At 39.3% G+C, this 15,074-nt stretch overlaps 1 protein-coding gene across 1 annotated transcript in view; it reads left to right on the top strand.

Annotated features, from left to right (window-relative positions):
• Positions 1–15,074, top strand: part of TRPC7 (transient receptor potential cation channel subfamily C member 7) — a 262,789-nt gene that overhangs the window by 213,396 nt on the left and 34,319 nt on the right. Inside the window, exon 8 of the mRNA XM_036749698.1 lies at positions 14,139–14,334. Within this exon, the coding sequence (XP_036605593.1) occupies positions 14,139–14,334 (196 nt within the window). The remainder of the gene's footprint in view (positions 1–14,138; positions 14,335–15,074) is intronic.

Raw genomic sequence — 15,074 nt, 5'->3', positions numbered from 1 at the left:
GCAGAAGCTGGACAAACATTTATTAGGTATGTTACATTGGGAATTCCACACCTTATGCAACGGTTGTGCTATTTGACTGCTGAAGTCTCTTCCAAGTTTCAAATCATGATTCTCTGAGCTGGCCTACATAAAGTCACAAAGAGGGGCCACCGAATAGCACATATGGAGAGCGGTTAAGTAGGTCAGTTTGGCTGGGATTCTGAGTACATAATGTACAATTAACTTGTAATGACAGACTGGAATCAAATTATGAAGGGCTCAAAGTGGTCAGGCAGAGAAGTTTATATTTTATCCCAGTGGCAGGAGGGAGATCTTGAAAATTCTTGAGTAAGGAATTGAAATAGTCAGACCTAAACTTTAGGCAGCTGTGTGAAAGATGAATGGGAGAGGAAAGAGACTGCTATCAGGAAGACCAACACCTCTCCAAACCTCTTATGTGGAAGATTAAACCTGTTTCATAAGGAAAGAAGCATAGTATAAAAAAATCTCACTACAGCATTGGACTGAGGTGAAATGACTTTTCAATATGTGTTATGTTTAGTATTAAACTAAGAGAGGCAGGAGTAGCCAAAGTGACACATTGTTATGATGGGGTTTTATCATATCATGACCATGCCCACATCTCCCAAACTCTTTTTGTGTCCCCTTATTAGGCTACTCTTACTACTTAACCATTGAACTCAAATTCTTTATTCAGTGACTTAGATTGATCAAATCATGGGTGGTGTCTCTGAGTGCTCAAAGTAGCTTCAAAACCACCCTGCAAAGTAAATACTGCAGGTATTAACATTTTCATTTAATGAGAGATATAACTGATAGCTTCCCTATGGTCGCACAGCAAGTTTCAGATGCAGAATTCAAGCTTAAATCTTTCTGATTCTAGAGGCAACACCCTATTTGCTATAGAAACCTGCCGCTTCAAGGCCATATGTGGACTTCTAGGTCCTCGGGTGCTGCCTTTTGACTGAGTCCAAGTTTGACAGAACAAATCCATTTATTAACGGAATTTGTTCTGTGAAATTTGAATTTAGTCAAAGGGTCCTTTACTCAAGGACCTAGAGGACCACATATGGCCTTAAGGCTGCAGGTTCTCCAGCCCTGGGTAGACTATCAAGTGAGATTTTATCTCTCTCTCTATCTCTCCATCCATCTGTCATGCTTTGATAATCTTCAATTGCTAGATAAATGTTAGTACTATTACTATGCTGTCCCTCTATCGGGGCATTGACAAAAACAAGAGAGTATTTTTCCGTGACACAAGTATCACACAGTCACTTCAGTTAAATCTGTCATTGAACCTGAGATACCAGAGCACCATTGTTTCTACAGCCAAGCTATAGCAATCTTCTCAACACGAGAGAGAATATCCTTGGGCAACTCCATATTTCTTAATTTTAGCTTCTACATTCAGATTTGTTTAGATAATTGAGCCAAATTGGAAAATGCCTGCCATTTTACAATAGTCTTGAGAGTCTAAGGAGGTAGTAATTTTCATAACAATCAGCCCAAACACATCTTTTTTTATCACTTCATTTTTAATGTTGTTCCCCAGGCTCATTTTGAAGTATCTCATAATTAAAGTCATATTATACAAGGCTAAACAAACCTCCTCAGCGGAACTTGATGTATCACCCCCGCCTCCCACTTCACTTCTGCTTTCTGCTTGACAAATCAGCCCCAAGTCTTGAACTTTTTTTTTCAAATAAGAGAAAAAAGATTCATAATGATTATCTTTTTTAAAAAAAAGTTTTCTTGATGCTGGGTTTTTTTTTTTACATCTATCACTTCCCAGTGACTACCCCCACCCCATATGCATAATCCCCTCCAAGCAGAACTTTCCTTTTAACAGAGAGATACAGTAAGCAAAACAAATTAATCCTTTGGCCATAACTAATAGTATTCGGCTCATTCCACACTATTGCTACTGCCTCCCTGCCAGAAAGAGACACGCTTCACCGTCCATCTTCTGAAGTCACGATTGGTCATTACATTTATTGGTCGAAGTGTTGATGGCTTTCAGTGTTATTTTCCTTAACATTATTGTCATCATTTTATAAATTATTCTGGTTCTGTTTATTTTATTCTGCACAGGTTCATGTAAGTCTTCCCGAATTTCTCTGGATTCCTCATATTTATAGTTTGTTATAGCAAAAATAATATTTCAGTACCTTTATAGACCACACTTAGTTCAGCCATTGCCTGTCCACTTTGCTCCTGGTTCTTTGTTACCACAAAATATGCTGCTATTAACATTTTGGTATATATGAGACCTTTCCCTACTACCTACTAACGATAGTATCCACTAGGTCAGAGAGTGTGTGTAATTTAGTGACATTTCTTATATTTATCTAACACAGCAGCTGGGTAAACACTACTTGGCTGAGGCCACAGGGGCTGATGACCTGTGCCAAATATTATATTTTACCTGCCATTTTGATTTGCCCTGGGTTCATTACTCTGGGGTTTCCTGTCTTTCCAAAAAGAGAAATCGGTTCCTCAATGCATCATTCTATTTACACACACACACACACACACACACACACACACACACACACACACCCCTTGGATCCCTGAAGAAAGTTGGCATTTAGATAAATGCTACTTTTATAAATGGTTATGGGCTCCTTGAAGGCAGGGACTTTCCCTGGTACACAGTAAATGCTTAATAAATGCTAATTGACTTGACCAGCATGAAGTGCCAGGCATTGTGCTAAGCACAAAGAACTTGCAAAAAGAAAGTCTCTGCCCTGAGAAAACTTACACTGTTGAGGGGGAAGACAACATATAAAAGCTGAAAAAGTGTGGGGTTACGGTACCTGCACAAGGGCATGGTGGAAAAGTCTGGAGTGTCAGAAGCAGAGCCAGGAAAGGATGGCAGGATGATTGGCCTAGAGTCTTCCTCAAAGTGGAGGAGCTCAGCAATAGAGAAAGGAGCCACGGAGCAGAGAGATGTCATGGGATGAGAAGGCTATAGGCCCTAAGGGAACTTCCAGAGAGAGAAGGCAGCTGAGGCACAGTGGTAAAATCTGGAGAGTCAAAAGCCTAGACAGGAGAGGGATTCTAAGGTTTTCCCCAGCAAGGTTTGTGGATGTGAATCAAGTAGGTAGTTTATTCCCACACAGAACAGAGAAGTCTAAGCCAAAAAGAATCATAACAAATAACTTATCATTACTGATGGTCAGTTGGAGGCTGGTACTTAAGCCTCATTGGGACATAGTTTCTTTCCAAGGCAGTTAATGACCTGTTTTCCATTTTGCCCCAACATAGTTCAATTAAACCCCAAAGCTGGATATTTTTTCCAGTGGCTTCACTTTCTCTCTGATGATGATTTGTTTTCCTTGCTCTTAATTCCCTCACACTGCTGCTCTATGCACCACTGCTCCAGTAGCCATGGCTGCTTCTTGCCAGCACTCACAGATCTTCTAAGACCTATTTTTTAGTTAATTTATTTATTTTCAATTTTCAACATTCACTTCCATACATTTTAAATTTTCTCCCTCTTCCTCTTCTCCCTGCCCCCAAGATGGCATGCAATCTGATATGGGCTCTACATATACATTCCTATCAAACATATTTTCACATTAGTCATGTTGTGTAGAAGAATTAGAACAAATGGAAGGAATCATGAGAAAGAAAAAACAAAACAAAACAAAAGAAAATAGTCTGCTTCACTCTGCATTCAGACTCCATGGTCCTTTCTCTGGATGTGGATGGCATTTTCCATCTTGAGTCCTTTGGAACTGTTTAAAGTCCTTGCATTTCTGAGAAGGGCTAAGTCTATCAACGTCAGTCATCGCCCACTGTGCCTGTTACTGTGTACAATGTTCCCCTGGTTCTGCTCACTTCACTCAGCATCAGTTCATGTAAGTCTTTCCAGGTTTTTCTGAAGTCTGCCTGTTCATTATTTCTTATAGTACAATAGTAATCATTACATTCATTTACCACAACTTGTTCAGATATTCCCCAATTGATGGGCATCCCCTCCATTTCCAGTTCTTGGCCACCACAAAAACAGCTGCTATAAATATTTTTGTACATGTGGGTCCTTTACCTATTTTTATGATTTATTTGGAATACAGCCTCTAGTAGGACCTATTAATAGTCATAGGCTTGATGCCAAAGTAAGGAAACACAAGAGGGGCAAAGCTAGCTAGGGGCCCTGGTACAAATCCAGCTAGTTGACTCTTTACTCTACATGGGGAACAGTAACCCCTGCCACCATTAAGCCAAGGTAGAAAGGGTCTCTGCCCCTAGCTGAAGTTCCATATTATTACCTGGAGCATGGAAGCCAAAACAGCCACCAGATAGAAAATGCATCTTCTTTTAACATGGTATGCCATCCCATGTCATCCATTTTTTTTTTTGGCTCAACAATTAGTTGGGGGAATTCAACCCAACAATGAGTCATACATAGCCAGAAACAGCCAGAGGCTATCTAAGGATGCTCAAGTTTCTACACAGATCCCTTCCCACCTGCACTCCCTCCCCAGGGGCAGGCAGAAAGGACAAGAACCTGTTATGCTCAAGTGCTTTTGTGACAGCTGGAACCATTCATAGTCCCACCATAGGGTAGGAAAGTGAGCCTTAGTGAGGGTGACATGCCAAAAGTCACACAGTTGGCAAATGACTACTCAGGAAACAATTATTTAGGAGTTTGTGTTTTTTAAAGAATCCTAGATTTGTAGTCAAAAGATGTAGGTTCATTCTCAACCCTCCTACTTATTAACTGTGATCTTAAGCTTGAAAGTCATTTAGTGCACGCATTTGCCTGTCTTCCCACAGTGCCTTTCTCAGTATTGTGCTTAGCACTACCTTCTCTCTGGCTGCTAAGAATTAGATATTTAGTCTCAAAGACTCACAGTACTTAACCTTAGAGATCATCAGCCAGACTAACTTTACAAGTGAGAAAACGAAGGCCCAGAGAATGTAAATGACTTTCAAGCTCAAGATCCCAGTTAATAAGCAGGAGGGTTGAAACTGAGCCTAGATCTTTTGACTCCAGATCCCAGAAAACTCCTAAATAATTGTTCCCTGAGCAGTCATTTACTAACGGTGTGACCTTTGGCACTCACTAAGCCTTGGTTTCCTCTCTTATAAAATGGGGATATTAATAATTGTATTGCCTCCTTCACGGGACTATCATTAAGAAGAGTGTTTTATACATCATAAAATGAGGCAATGTAGAGTGGAAGGAGCAGTGACTTGGGAGTCTGAGATCCTAGATTTTGAATACTAGTCCTGCTACTTACTGGCTGGGTGATCTTGACCAAATCACAACTTCTCTGGGTCTCCGTTCACTCATCTATAGGATAAGAGATTTGGATCGAATGACTTCAAAGGTTCCTTCCAGCTTTAAGTCTGCGTTCCTGCGAACTGTCCCTTAGTGGCACAGTCAGACGCTGTTTTGAGCTGGTTAGAGCTTCAAGATGATTCCAGTGAGATATTGTTGATGTAAGAACCCGCAGAGAATAAGCCACTTCCCTAGAACTATTAGAGTAGAATAGCAACATGACAAATGGCATTGTCAGGGGACAAAAATACAACCCTAGATGCAGCACCTAAGTAAGAGTCAGTATGATCTATGGCATAGGAACTTAAAGAATATAATTGTGATATAAGAAATCACGAAAGGCAGTGTGACACGGTGGATACAGTGTTGGTCTTATAATCAGGAATACCTGAGCTCAAGTGCCACCTCTGACATAAACTGGCTGCATGACCCTGGACAAGTCACTTAAACTTCTTAGCCCCGATTGCTGAGTAGTTGGTAATTTACACAGGTAAGGAGAAGTTCCTCATTGGGAGTTTCCTTACAAGGGCCAAAACAAAAGAAAACAAAAAGGATCTGTCTTCATGTTTTAGCTGGTTTCCACAATTCTGGTCAGTTCAAAGTGTTGATTGATTAAGGACTCCCCATTGTGAATACCCATGTTCATTCATGCTTAGAGATAGCTCAGGAGCAGTAGAAAAACTTGCCTCCTTGGGGGTCTGACAAGCTGAAAAAGGGCTTTAGAATCCTGCCAACGAGCTAGAGAAGCAAGGGCAGATTCGTCTACAGCAAGTTACTTTCATAAGAGGGAGAGTTTAACTTCATAAGAGTTACTTTCATAAGAATTATTGGACAATCAGAGCAGGAGACTTCAACAGCTGTTAGGAGAAAACCTTGGATTTAACCTTGTGACCAGCTGAATAAACCACAGTTACATTTTATGAGGCCAAGTAGTTTCACAGACAAAAGTGAAATGCATTGCATCTGAAATGCCCTTTTCCCAAATGACAGCTTTATGCTTTCCTCAATGACTTGCCTGCTCTCGAGTCCCTAGGCCCTAAAGCTCTGGGATAGCACGCTTGGCAGGGTTAAGTAAAGAGGGCAGAACCATTCAGAGGGAGATATGACCTCTGGAGCGTTTCTGTGAATTTCCCATTTCGGAGTCCTTGGGATCCGAGCAATGTTATTAAGCTCCTTTCCAAGCTGAGCGATCTTTTTGAAAGCCAGAGCTATTTACAGATGTTAGCAACAGGCCCTGGGAGGTTGGGGTGAGAGTCTCATCTTCCCCTGCCAAAAGGAAAACCTGGGTTTCATTTCTTTTCTTCCACTTGTCACACTAGGAGAAAACTCTGCTATGCCAATCTCATATTAATTGTGGAAGCCTCAGTGGTATAGCAAAAAACTTGCTTGTCACCCTAAAATTAAATCACATGTCCTCAAAAGTCATTTTTAGGGACACTCACATCTCCCAGCCCTTCCACCTCTATATTCCCAACCTCATAAGCTCTTCTCTTTGAAGCTGGAATCCATAATCAATATCCCCCTAAAAAGGAAGTGCTATTCATTCTCAATAAATGTAGATGAAATGAATACATGCATGCATACACATAGATACACACACAGTACACACACACACACACACACACACAGAGTACAAACCATACCACATCCTAAATATTCTGCCAGCATAGCTATAAAATTATTGTTAGAAAATTGTTTTTCTTCTGTTTATCCCTATGCTTGTCCACATGGTAAAAGACACCAAGCTAAAATTAATCAATCAAGAAGCATTTACCAATGAACCAGGTACTACACTAGAAGCTGGGGGTATGAATAGAGGGAATGAAATCATCCGTGCTTCATTTGTATCTTTTTTGTTGTTTTTCAACCATTTTAGTTGTGTCTGATTCTTTGTGACCCCACTTTGGGTTTTCTTGGCAAAGATACTGGAGTGGTTTGGCATTTCATTCTCTGGCTCCTTTCGCAGGTGAGGAAACTGAGGCAAACAAGGTTAAGTGACTTACCCAGTGTCATATAGCTAGTAAATGTCTATAAAGAAGTAAGTCCAGGGCTCTATCCACTACACCACCCAGTTGCCCCATGCATACCCCAGCTCTGCCCCTTAACTGACTACATGTTCTGTGGCAAGTTCCTTCCCTTCTGTGGGCTTTAGATTCCCATCTGCAAAATAAGGAGTTTGGACCAGATGGTCCCCTTGCAGCTCTAAGACCTATAGTCCGGTATTTTTTTTAACATGCTGATTACTCAATCAGATTCATCAAATAACTGACTTAACTGATCGTGTAGAAATCAGTCATTAAGCACGCCTTCAGTTTCCTTGTTTCCTTGGAGAGGTAGATGCCTATGGATGCAGAACATTGCATATGCTGTTGGGAGAAGTTGTGTAGATTGTTTTGGCTTAATTCGCTGTATTTGTTGTGGGGGACTGCTCACTGGTTCGGAACCATGAAACCAAAAGGCATCAGATAAAATGTCAATTTTTAAAAATGAAATAATTTCAAAAGAAATCAATTATTAAGATGATCCACCCAAAACTTTGGTATCCTCCCATAAAATGATCTGTCAACTTAAATGGAAAGTAACATCAACAGATGAAAGGTGAATTTGATGAGGTTATTACTCAAAGTGGATGATCCCAAGAAAAGTTAGTACTTTTCTTTAGAACAGAGGCCTTCACTGACCGAAAGTCTCTTCTACATTTTGCCTCTGAAAAAAAAATAACACTAATGAAGAGAAATATTGAAGCTTGCTGTGCAAGACTTAGAAAAAGGCCACTAGGAAAGGGAAACTCCCCTAATATTTGGAGGAGAGCTATTTCTCTCAACTCAAACACTATTTATGTAGCCAGACTGGCAATTCAGGGAATCTTATAATTAGATTTGCCAGAAGGATCAAAGTTCCAATTCAGAGGTCAATCCATAAGTTGTGGAATAGAAACAGATTGGGCTTGTTTTATTAAAAATTATTCAAAAAGACAAAAACAAATAAAATCAAGCTAAGTTCTATGAAAGGTTAGTAAAGGGAACTGCAGGGATAAGGGTAACTGACTGCTCCCTTTTGATCATATTTACAAGTAAAACCGAGGTGAGAGACAAGGGCTTTCATCAATGCTCTCTCACCAGAAAGCAAAACATTTTAAGGGCATAAGCTTTGGCTTAATTTAGATTTTTGAAGTAGATTGTCTTACTGAAGATACTGATTGTAAATCAGTATAGACTGACAAAATGTATATCATGGACCCAATGGTGGCAGGGGCGGGGCGGGGGGGAGGATGTGTCACATCTGCATTCATTTACACTAATCAAAATTCAGATATGTTTTTTCCTGGTTATGTTACTTGATTTCACTGTCAATTATAGTACTTTTTTTAATTATGAATTTTTTTGTTAAGAAGTAAGACATACATTCTTGTTACATCTTTAATATCCATTTGTGGAATATTCACTTGGAAAATTATCTGTGGCAAATAGTTTGATCTTGGCCTAGTTTCTCCTATCATATATACCCATAAGTGTAACTAGGGTACTTTGCCCCAGGGCACCAAGATGGGAAGGGGTGCTTCCTCCCAGCAATGGTCCTCTAAACCACAGTTCTATAGCATACCACATGACCTAACCCATTCATTCACCAGGTCCTGAACTACACCTCCCAGAGTTACTTTTCTGTGGTGCATTTTTCCTTGATTTTGCCCTTGCCCATTATAACAACAATGTTGCTAGCAGCTATTGTGGGAGTGAAAGACCAACAACAACACCAGCACACAGAAGCGCTGCCAGCACAGGTTCTTTGATCTGCTTTTCTAAGGAGAGCAACTTTAAGGGATTAACAATCTCACTGTAATCTAACATAGATATATCATTCACTTAGTTCAGGGGGAAAAGCCAGCACCATGAACTTCAGAGCAAATACAAACAGAAATTACAAACAGAGACAATATAAACAGATCTAACCAAATCACAATACATAGTTACAAAAGAAGCACCAACATCTGGGTTTTCAAAGCTGGTGGGCGGGGAGGAAGGGACTGCTTTAACGGCTTACCCAGAGTCTTGTCACCAACACTCTTTTAGTGAGTTTGCTCCCAAAGGCAAAACACTAACCTCTTAGTTTATATACACTTCTTCAGGGTCAAAGGGCATCACATGGGTGATTCTTTAGGGTCAAAGGGCAACCATGGGACTCAAAATCGTGTGATCCTTCTTCAGGTGTCACAACCATGGGACTCAAACCTATGTGAACTGGGCTTTCTTGTTTCTTAAGCAGGTCAAAGACTCTTGATTCCATCAAAGAAACAAAAGACAACAAAAAGACCACTTTGCTTGCCATTACATTTGAAAGGCAAGACTCATGAAAGGTACTTGCTTACCTTAGCATTCTAAAAGAGAAAACAAAAAGAGTCCTGCCCTGATTACCATTACACCCATGGCCCAGCTCTTCTTCCATCCTCTAGATTATCCTTTCCTCCAGAATTTGGGGACTAGAACTTGCCTGACACAAAGGTTCATGCCATTTTATGTCATGCACCATATCAGTAATCTGGTGAAGTCTGTGGACGTCTTCTCAGAATAATGTTCTCAAATAATTGAAAGAAATGCTAAATTTCAATTAGAGGTTAGAGAAAATGAATATATAATTTTAGACCCTTTGAAACCTATCTACCCATAGGGCCTGTAAAACCCAGGTTAAGACCCTAGAGGACTTCTCTCTGAGCATGACTCCATTCAAGACAGATTGTCCTCTATGCTCACATCTACCTAGGGCAAATTCAGAAATGGAGAACCTCCTCAGATCCTCAGATTTGCTCAGAGAATGCAAACTCATGTTCATTTTAGCCTGAGCATATGTGTATATGTAAGAAGGAAAATGTTTTGTAAAAGTAGAAAAGGCTATTGTGTATTCTAAATACTGATTTAAAAAAAATTATTCAGAGACTTTGCATTATCTGTGTTAGTTTCCATCTACAACTGTACATGCTTGGGGACAGCCAGACAGCCAAATGTAGTGGAGTGGAAAGAGGAATAGATTCAGAGGCAGAAGATCTCAGTTCGAATTCTGGGTCTTCTGATTGTTCCTTGTGTGCCCTAGAATCACTTCGCCTTCCCTCCGTTTTTTTAATTTTTAAAACACAAGGTTCCAATTAGATGATCTCCAAATTCTTTTTCAGCTCCAAGTCAATAAATTCAGAGTGACTATAGGTAGGGCAAATCAGAGGTATCAAACACATCCCCATGGAGCACATAATACTCTTGAGGGCACAGAACTAGAATAAAATTCGGAAATAGTTAACAAAATATGCAAAAATACAATTAAATGTAGATAATATTACATTTTAAAATTAAGTCGCTATAGGATCTACAAAGATCCTTATATACCATTTAGTGGCCCCCATTTCTATTTGAGTTTGATATCACTGACGTAAATGATCTATGTATTGGATGAGGCATTAATTGCACTGGCCAATTGATACAGTGGACTTTGATTTTCAGCCCCTCTTCTGACACTTATCAGGTAGGACCTTGGGCAAATAATTTTCCCCAAGAGCTTCAATTTCCTCGTCTGAAAAGGGGGAATAATAATGCTTATCCTACCTACTTCATGGACTTTTAGTGAGGAAAATGTTTTGCAAACTATAAGATAGAATGTAAGTATGAGGTATTGTTATTATCCCAACACTGGTGGTCCAGATATGTACCACATCTCCAAGGATTGAATCAGGTATATGTCCTTTCAAATGTAAGCCTGTTCCCAATTACTAGCACACATACGTATGCGTGTATGTATTATGTGTTATACACAGAAATAAGAGAGAGAGAGATAAAAATATATTGTATATAACTTTATAGTATAAAAGTATGCAGAGGTGTGCTGGACCCATCTCTAATGAGCCAACTATTAAATTTCCAGTGTGAACAATTTCAGCTCTCAAATTGGCAAATTACACAAGTAAGGGCTTGTTTTGTTGTTTTTTTTTTTTTTGTGGATTGTCTAAATTTAAGAAAGTGATGGAGAAAAAGTCAATAGTACAGATTATACTTCGAAATCTACCTTGCTTTTCAGAGAGCTGGCTGTTAAACATTTATCAGCACATGCCTGATACACACACACACACACACACACACACACACATTGGATAGAGCACCAGCCCTGGAATCAGGAGGACTCAAGTTCAAATTCAGCCTCAGACACTTACTGCCTGTGTGACCCTACTCAAGTCATTAAACCTGTTTACCTTCATTACTTATTTGTAAAATAAGCTGGAGAAGAAAATGACAAACTACCATCTTTGCTGAAAAAATCTCAAATGGGGACACGGAGAGTCAGACAAGACTGAAATGACTCAATGACAACATATAGCTATAGATATAGAGATAGATAGATATACATATACGTACACACATGTGTATATGTAAATGTGTGTATTGTATGTGTATGTATGCTTGTGTATGTATGTATGTATGTATTGCGGTGACAAGACCCCTAACATCTGGAAGAAAATTGAAAACACTCTGTCACCTGGATATTTAACCACATGACTACCATAATGGACTATTTGGGAACGAAAGATCACTGATTTTTTTCTTATAGTTTCCATATGCATGGGTACTAATGGGGTAGCTTTTTCTCAGGCATTTTCAGTATTCCATATTCCTTTATACACAGCTGTGATTGGCCAACTTCCTCTACACTTTGTTGAGGAGGGATATTTTTGGAATATAGACCCAATTAGTGCTAATTAGCAGAACTGTGATCCACTTCTCTTTGCCCCGCTCCTAACTCATTTTGGCTAAAGACTATAATATGCATATATGCATACATATATTTACATATATATTCAATTGTCTTACTTGCAATTAACAAATGTATAAATGCTAGGTTCAAAACTCCCCATTTCAGCTTCAAAGTCCAGAGATGTACAGGAAATGAGCCAAACAGCTCTCCATATTCCCTAAAAAGGGCAGCTGAACTGGCCTCAGTTTGCTGAAAACCTATATACTAAAAGACTTATTAGCTCTAATCTAATAAGAGTCATGCAGTCAAAAATCCAGGTGACAGATGGAGTATCTTTCTATTTTCTTCCACCTGTTAGGGCTCTTGTTGCCACAGTTGATCTTGGCAACAATGCTTTTAATAGTGTAGATCTGGCCTGTGCATTAATTGTTTAATTCTGTATTCAATGTGTAGGAAAGCTGATGGATGGTCTCCAAAGAGTCAGGGAGTTGTTCTATTATCCCAGTTTCTTATTTTCTGCCCAGCACAAAGTACAGTGATAAGATCATAGGACCATAGTTCTAATGCAAAGGAACTTGAAAAGCCATCTAGTCCTCCTTACAGAGACAGACTGTATGTCAGGCACTGTGATAAGAACTGGGAATACAAATAAAAGGTGTTTGTTTTTTTAAAGTCCTTACCCTCAAAGAATTACATTCTAATGGGGGAAGACAAAATATAAAAGTGAGCTGAAGGGTTGGGGGGGTGCAGGAGATGGTACCTGCTGGGACAAGATGTAAAAAGGCAAGAATAAACTGAAGCCCATGGAAATTAAGTGACTTGCCCAAGGCCCCTGTATACCAAGGGAGTCAGAGGAGGCTTTGGAAGCTGCTGCACTTGGGCACTGGAGATGAGCCAAATCTAGTACTAGAATGTTTGATAATCTACTTTTTTCAGGAGGACAGGGGTATCAAGCTTGGCTGTCTTATTTGCCGGAGTTCCTTTTTACTTCATGCCGTGTAGCCTAGCAAGGAAGAAAGGCTCTAAAGCAAGAGTCCTTAACCTGTGTGGGATTCATGAACCTGATAACTTCATATTTTGATAACTGTATTTCAATGGTATTGTTTTCCTTTAAAATATTTTGGATTTTTAAAAAATTTATGCATTTAAAAAACATTAGCCTGGGAAGGAGGCTATAGATGGGTGAACCAGACTGTCAAAGGGTTCCATGACACACAAAAATAATTAAGTACACCTGGTGTGAGGGTGCGCTGCCATAAACTAACTTCCATGTCCAGAGATTCACTTTAAAATGGCACATTAATTAAAGCAGGGTGAAATGATGTGACAGCCAGGAGTTAAGACACTTGAGAAGAGTCAAGTAGATATAGCCTTCCCAATGTTTTATTCTTCTATATTGTTCTTAGATAGTTGTATATATTGTAATTTCAGAATATATAGGCTATCAGTTAGGATAAATACCAACAGTCTGAATGACTAGTCTAAGACACATTTTCAATTTAACTCATTTCAACAAATATTCATTGAGTACCGACTACGTGCAAGGCACATAGTATGAAGTACGAAGCGCAGATAAATATAGACAAAGTATTTTCGAAATAAATACAAAGTTATTTGAAGAGAGAGAGAGAGAAAGAATAGGAACATCTGGCAAGAGTGGAGGCAGGGGCTTATCAGGAAAATCTCATGTAGAAAGTGCCACAGAAGCTGTGCTTTGAAAGAAGGTAGGGACCCTAAAGGCAAGGGGTGAATAGGGAATGCATTAAAGACAAAGGAAACAGTCTGTGCAAAGACACGGGGGCAAGATGGAATGTCTTATATGGAAAAAAAAAAAAGCTTTTAGGCCACTTTGACTGGAGAAGTGCAAGAAATTGTAATGTGAAATGACTGGAAAGTTAGGCAGGAACCAGACTGTAAGTGGTTTTAAGTTCATGACTGCATTTCATCCTAGAGACAAGACAAAGCCGCTGAAGATTTTTTGAATGCTAGAATGATGTGGTTAGATCTATGTTTTAAGAATATTAAACATCCTACTTGTACCAGCAACATTTCTTTTTTTAAAAAAAAATATGCACTATCAGTGAGAACTGTGTGAAAGGATGGTTTGTTTTGCTTATAGGGTAGAAGAAAGTTTTAAAACGTTATTCTGGTCAATATTTGGCTTATCTGAAGTGATCTCGGTGGTGCTGAAGTACAATCACAAGTTCATCGAAAACATCGGCTATGTGCTCTACGGTGTCTATAACGTTACCATGGTGGTTGTGCTTCTCAATATGTTAATAGCCATGATCAACAACTCGTATCAGGAAATTGAGGTAAGCCTGGTTAACTGAATTTGCTGTTGCTCCCCTCCCCTACCGTCCCCTCCAATTTAACTTATGTGCCTGTCTTAGGAAATGAAAATGATATTAGCACACTTCCTTCTCTATTGGCTTAAGCAGAGAAAAAAGAAATCATAAATACAGAGACTTGCTATTCTTAGGTACCTGTCCTCCTAGATGAATTACTAATATTGAAATTTGTCCCTTGATGTATCCCCTTGATCAATCTAGAACCCAATTCTTTCTTGGGTTTTAAAACTTCAACGTGCAGACTTCTTGTCCATGTGCTTCGAAATGGAAAAAAAAACTGTCTCTGATAATAACTAGAATGATTTCTATGTTAGAAGTATTTGCCATACCTTCTGTGAATTATGCAGATCTGTGTTCAGAAAGGGATGACTTTTTCTAGATAAACTGGTGATTTTTGTATAGTCTTTGGCTACCCACAGAATGTCAAGATAACTAGAGGAAGCCCCCATGGGACATTCAATGGAATTCCTGTGGAGGATTATGTAAGACAGACAAGAATTACAAGGATACAGGAAGTATGGATGGGTTGGAGGGAGTAACCAATCGATGAGATTCTAGACCTATTGAAATAATACATGACTTTTGATTTGATTCTTAAATTACAATTGGTTCTGTTTTGGCATAAATACGTGCACCAAATGTGTATCAGCACAGTATGATAACCTGGAAAAAACTACCATGTCTGATCCTACCATGGGCCTGAT

Source organism: Trichosurus vulpecula, chromosome 3, assembly GCF_011100635.1.
Source record: "Trichosurus vulpecula isolate mTriVul1 chromosome 3, mTriVul1.pri, whole genome shotgun sequence".
NCBI lineage: Eukaryota > Metazoa > Chordata > Mammalia > Diprotodontia > Phalangeridae > Trichosurus > Trichosurus vulpecula.
Note: the sequence above shows the minus strand (reverse complement) of the source record. Positions and strands in the feature narration are given on the sequence as shown.